Below are 6,556 nucleotides of genomic sequence, written 5' to 3' on the forward strand. Positions count from 1 at the left end.
GGACTATCCAGCCACTCCCTGCTCTCTGTCCCTCTCCCTTCCCCCACCCCATTTTCCTCCTCTTCCCTTCCTTTTCTCCTCTTCTTCTCCTTCTTTCCCCACCTCTCTCTCAGCTCTATCCTTTTAGAGAACCCTAATGTTTAATAATTTTTGAGGGGCTTTTCTTTGTATAGTTCTGGCTATCCTGGAATTTGCTCCGTAGACCAGGCTACAAGATCTGCCTGCCTCTGCCTTCTGAATGCTGGGATTAAAGAAAGGTACCACCACTGTTGAAATTCAGATCCAAGACAAACAGCTGAGGTGCATTTAACATACCAAAATGAACCTGGCCTTCAGGTTCTCCCAGCATCCCTCAGCCCCTCTCTCTCTCTCTCTCTCTCTCTCTCTCTCTCTCTCTCTCTCTCTCTCTCACACACACACACACACACACACACACACACACACACACACACACACACACACCCCTTCCCTGGCCTAATTCTTTAGGACCAGTAAGCTGCTTCCCAATAAACCTATCTTTATATATTCTAATCTGACTTGAATGGACTCATTTCGATGGAGAAATAACTTATCCACCACCATCTGGCAGAAAATCCTAATTCTTTTTCTCGCCTCACAATCTGAAATTAAACACGTGTTCTGAACACTATTTATTATGTGTGCCAACACTGCATGAATGTTTATTAAAGTCAGAGGACAGCTCGAGGGAATCTAACCCATGAGTTCCCAGAATCAAACTCAGGTTACCAGCTTGGTGGCAAGCACCTTACCCTCTGAGCCATCTCACAGGTCCCACGATTGAAATCCTGATATAGCCAAAGCCTTCTCTATAAAAAGGTTCTTTATATGTTGTTTAGTTGTGAAAAGTAGCAGTAAGGGAAGAAAACAGTGAAAGTTAAGACCAGTTCCCAGGTCTTCCTTCCTTCAGCTATTATTTCTGTAAGACATTACCATAAATATAGTGGTTTAAAACAATACAAATGCATAACGGTAAAGTTCTGTGTTTTGAAAGTTTGACCCAGATCTCACAGGGCTGAAACTGAGCAGCGTGGAGAGCAGATTCTTTCTGGAGATTCACTCCCTTGGTTTGCTGCTTGTACCAACCTCCCATATTCCTTGACTCGATGTCTCCTTCCTCCATCTTCAACGTAGGTAGCAATGTCTGCTATGGTGTTGGCACACACCTTCATCCCAGCATGCTGGACGCTAAGAGAGTAGGATCAGGAGTTTGAGGCTATTTGAGGCTATATAGCAAGACCCTATCTCCAAAAATCAAAACCCAAACAAACACTGCCAACCCCCATCGCCATCCCCACCTCCACCCTATTATGGTGAAGAAACTTCATGACCAAGGCAACTTCTAGATGGAAAGGTTTATTTAGGTTTATGGTTCCAGAACAGTAAGAATCCATCACCATCATAACATGGAGGTGTGGCACCAGGTAGGCATGGCAACGGGAGCAGCAAGCTGAGAGTCACATTTTAAATGACAAGCGTGAGGCAGAGAGCAAACTGGGAATGTAACTCTTTTAACACCTCAGAGCTGGCTTCTAGGGACATATTTTCTGCAATGAGGCCACACCTCCTAAGCTTCCTAAGCCTAAACTGCACCAACTGGGTCTCAAGTGTTCAAATGGCAGAGACTAGGGCAGGCATCTCATGCAGACTGCAGCCTTAACTGTACTCGTCAAGTAACCACAGACCATGGACATTGAGACATTGGAATTTCTAGGGCCATTATTTTCCCCATACACCCATAATAATTTACATAGTTATCTATATGACCATATTTAGTATTGACTTAGAGTTTATTCATTTTTGGTGTTCCAGAGATGGCCCCGTATGGCTGAAGATGATCTTGAACTTCCAACCCTCCTGCCTACACCCCAAGTGCTGGATTATAATAAGTGCACCCCATACCCCTAGATGTAGCCAGTGCTGGAAATCAAACTCAGGGTTTCTTACTTACTGAGTGAGCACTCCTCCATGAGGGAATGCGGTGTTTTAATTTTCTTCTGCTTTATGCAAATTGAGTATTATACATTTTTTTTTCAAAGAGGTAGGACAGTCTTAGAGTGAAGCTTATAAATGGTGTGTGTGTGTGTGTGTGTGTGTGTGTGTGTGTGTGTGTGTGTGTGTTTAAGCCAAGGGGTCAACTTCAGGTTTCTTTCTTAGGTGCCACCTACCATGTTTTTTGAGACAGAGACTCTCGGCATATCAAACACAGCAGCAAATGGGATTTGTTTAAAAACTACTTCAGAGCAAGCAAACTGGAGGTGAAGCCTATCCTGTGCAGAACTTCAAGTCTCACTCCTTAGAAGGCACAGGCACAAGACTAGGAGTTTGTTTCACAACCCTTCAGTGGGATCTTTCTAGTTAAAAATTATTTATTTAGTGGTGTTAGGGATTTAACCTAAGGCTTCATGAAGGTAAGGCAAGCATGCTATTAGCTGAGTTACACCTCCAACCCCAAAATCAGATTTTTAAATTTAATTATGAGTGCGTGTGCGCGCGCGCACATGGGGAGTGCACTGCCATAGAGATCAGAAAAGACCTGCAGATCTCCCTGGAGTTGAGTTTGAGGCAGTTCCGAACCGCCTGGCTCGGTTCTGAAAACCAAACCCAGATCGTCTGCGGGAGCAGTACACATTCTTAACCAACACACACTCTTAAGCGCTGAGCCAGCCCCCTCCTCCCAGGCCCGCCTATCCTGTTTGTAATACAGCGAAGAACAAAGATTATTGTTCCGTGTGTCCCCCTGTCCGCTGCCCCGCACAATGAACAGGGGAGGCCAGGCTAGTTGCAGCCTCGGGTCTGGTTTCCCTCTAATGCCTAATGCCCAGGCCTCCGAAGCCCGGCCTGGGTCCAGGGTGGAGTCGGAGTTTAACGCAGAAGCCATTTAAATGTCCCTCAGTGGACTTGGCCGGGCGGTCAGGGCGGGAGCCGTACCACCGAGACGGGAGCCTAGAGCGGTCGCCCCCGCCCCCGTTCCTCTCCACTCCGCCCCGCCGCCTCTATCCCGGAAGTTGCTGAGGGGCGCTCGAAAGGTAGCAGCTCGTCTCAGCGACCTGGAGCGGCCGCGCTTGCGGAGCCGTCACCATGCCCGTGAGTTTTTGATTTTGGGCTCGGGCTTGCTTTCCTTCAGGCTTTCTGTTAGTTTGGCGCCTCGGCAGGCGGCTAAGCCCGCGGCCTCTCTTGCTCCTGCGGGCCGGGGCGTGACGGGCTTGTTGAGACTTGCCCGGGCGACACGGCGCGGCGTGGCGTGGCGGGCCCTGTCCGGGCTCGCGTGAGTGGCCTCCAGCCCGTGGGGTGCAGCTCCCAGCCCACCATGGGCTTCAGGGTCACTAACGGCCCTCGCAGCTGCCGACACGTTCACTCCACCCCGGGCGAGCATGCCGCAGCCCTGTGCCGGCCATTGGATGTGGAGCCCCGGGGCTGAGGTCATCCCGGCCTTGTTCTCATCTGCTGCGCTGCGGCTTCGGGGAGGCCCGAGCCAGACGCTGGTTTTTACTTAGCTTTGATGGCTACCCAGCCGAACGACAAAGGGGGTTCTCTCTCCCATATGCTGCCCGAGCGCCGTAAAGTGCCAGGACAAGGACTGGCAACGTGTGGGTGAAAGTGGCCCTATTTTGAAAAGTTAGCGTCTTAAGTTCCCCCTCTGCGGAGTGTGCCTGTTGCTCCTGCTTTGCGTTCCTCGTGTGATTCGGGCTGCCACCCATGTACTGTGACTCCAGCAGTAACAATATGTTTCCTTCCACAGCTGGCTAGAGATCTATTACACCCTTCCTTGGAAGAGGAGAAGAAAAAACATAAGAAGAAACGGCTGGTTCAGAGCCCAAATTCTTACTTCATGGATGTGAAATGCCCAGGTATAAAATTTCAAATTTTCCTGACCTAAAGGACGTTTCAGAAAAGATCCACACTTTAATAAGTCAGAATCCACTGCTGAATAGAAATGACAACACGGAATTGTCGCAAGGGTCATTTTAAAGAAACATACTCAAACCTTAGTAGAAACATATGGGAGCCAGGTAAAGATAGGTTGACTAAAGTCTTTACGCTGATCATTAAGATGATGAATTTTCTTTTTCGCAATGCAATAAAAGTATGTTGATTCTTAATTCTCAAACTGCTGTCTGATGTGTTTGCTATACCATATGTGACTGTTTAGTTCTTAAAATGTGGAAATGGAAACAGAATTTAAAAGTAAAACACTACACTGAAGATATAACTTGAAACAGATGACATGTCTGTTACATGCTGAAATGTTAACGGTTCTGGAATACTAAATTTAATGTTTCACCTTAAAAAAAACTTAAGTGACTTCTAGAATAATTGTTTATAGAATTTACAGGAAATTCTGTTAAACTTAAGTTCTGTTAAAACATCACTTAATATATAAACGACATGTACTTTACGTGTTATCAAGAAAAATGAAGAGCTGGGGCTGTGTTTTCATCTGCTTTTCAAGTTTTTACTGTATGGCTCCCCTTCCTTTCCCTTCTAGGTTGCTACAAGATCACTACAGTTTTCAGCCATGCGCAGACCGTGGTTCTTTGTGTGGGTTGTTCCACTGTGTTGTGCCAGCCCACAGGAGGAAAAGCCAGGCTCACAGAAGGTAGGGCTTTTTTTTTTTTTTTTTTTTGGTTTTTCCAGACAGGGTTTCTCTGTGTAGCCCTGGCTGTCCTGGAACTCACTCTGTAGACCAGGCTGGCCTCGAACTCAGAAATCCATCTGCCTCTGCCTCCCAAGTGCTGGGATTAAAGGCGTGCGCCACCACTGCCTGGCTGGTATGGCATTTTTAAACCTGGTAATGAGATTTTAAATGTTTTATTGTGGGCTCTTTAAAGAGTCCCCAGTTCAGGGTTAGGGAGATGGCTCCAAGGTTAAGGTAGAGGCAGGTGGATCTGAGTTCAAATCCAGCCTGGTCTATGTAGTGAATTTCAGGACAGCCAGGGCTACACAGAGAACTTATTTTCATGCCATGCCATTGGAAGCTTGTATGCACCTGCTAGCAAATAAAGTCTCCATGGCAGAGAATTCTAGTCAAAGTTACTTTTTTGGGAGACTGAAGATGAAAGGGTCTGAGGAATTGGGGAAAAAGAATCTTTAAAATAGTTTGAACTATTGAATTTGGTTTGTGGTCTTAAATAGATTCCATGGTATAATTTGAAAACAAGTAACCATTGTGTTTATGTCAGGATAAACCCATACAGCAGTTATTATAGCAAATTTATATTAGTCATAATAATATTCAGAAACTTGTTTTCTATTTAAAATTTAACATTCCTACATCTAATCTAAGATTTCTAACACTTTTTTATTTAAAAAGTACTTTTTGCCACTAAAATCACACCAAAGATAGAGTAAGATGTTTAATACACTCTTCTGATTCCTTTGCAGGCTGTTCATTTAGAAGAAAGCAACACTAATGAGCTATGAAGTTCCTGAATTTGTGTTTTTCACAGAAAGCCTTATCAACTTCAGTTACTTTACCGAGACAATGTAATTATTGTTTGATTTTATAAAGTCTACAACAATGATCTCCTATTTTGGTGTCGGTTTTTCAATAAAGTTTTAATTATGGACAAGTTCCTCCCTCTGCTTTTCTCACTCTCTAATTCTCTCTTACTTTCTTAGAATTATTTATCTTATGTATGTGAGCACACTGAGCACACTGTAGCTGTCTTTAGACACTCCCGAAAAGGGCATCAGATCCTATTATAGATGGTTGTTAACCTCCATGTGGTTGTTGGGAATTGAACTCAGGACCTCTGGAAGAGCAGTCAGTGAGCGCTCTTAACCACTGAGCCATCTCTCAGCCCCCCGCCCCGTTTTTCTTTTTTAAAGCACATGTGGGTATGCTATACATTTAGTTGTACTGTGAATGTGATCTAAGTTAAAACATTTAAAAGTGTATTTTGACTAGTTTGAGCCCCATTTCAAGAGTGCACACACCCTAAGTATTTGACTTTCAGATCATTCTAATTGCATTGAGTGTACTTAAATGTACCTTAGGATATTACAGCTCAATTTCCACATCATAGGCAGAGTTCTTTCAACCCATGATGTTCCTGTTCTGATCCATGCTTAAATGTTCTTTGACTTTTGTCTCGCAATGGCAAATACTCTCAATTTACGTCTTTTACATCTGGCTCATTTTTTATATTTGAACCTGTCTTCTTGTGTACCAAAACTTTATTAGAAAGAAAGGAATTAGGGCCAGGGCTGTTTCTTAGTGGTAGAGCACTTGCCCATTACACAGGAGACTCTAGTTCAATCCCCAGTATTTCCAGAATGGAAATAAAAGCCCTGAAGATTTGGTTTGAAAGCCAAGCCTGCTTTCAGACACTTCTAAGGTGTGTATGTCTGGTCCTGACTAGTCTTTAGCAACAGAGGTGAGCTGCCACTGCTGTGCTGACCCAGCTCAAAAGGCTCCAGTCCTGTCTGTGTTGTGTTTTTGTGAATGTAATGAGAATATAGGAGAGTAGTTTTATAGTGCCACCTTTGGTTTTCAGTTTGTATTTTGAGTAATACACTGTTCTTGGTTTGTAGT

The 6,556-nt window shown here is 44.6% G+C and overlaps 1 protein-coding gene across 1 annotated transcript; it reads left to right on the forward strand.

Annotated features, from left to right (window-relative positions):
- Positions 1 to 2,952: 2,952 nt before the first annotated feature.
- On the forward strand, positions 2,953 to 5,595 carry LOC147002055 (small ribosomal subunit protein eS27-like). The gene is made up of 4 exons (XM_085844730.1): positions 2,953 to 3,105; positions 3,761 to 3,869; positions 4,508 to 4,618; positions 5,404 to 5,595. Exons 1-4 carry the CDS (start codon positions 3,100 to 3,102, stop codon positions 5,430 to 5,432), a joined length of 255 nt encoding a protein of 84 aa, XP_085700856.1. The 5' UTR covers positions 2,953 to 3,099; the 3' UTR covers positions 5,433 to 5,595.
- Positions 5,596 to 6,556: the final 961 nt, after the last annotated feature.

Source organism: Mus caroli, unplaced genomic scaffold (genome assembly GCF_978045245.1).
Source record: "Mus caroli unplaced genomic scaffold, Mus_caroli_1 scaffold_11, whole genome shotgun sequence".
Lineage (NCBI taxonomy): Eukaryota > Metazoa > Chordata > Mammalia > Rodentia > Muridae > Mus > Mus caroli.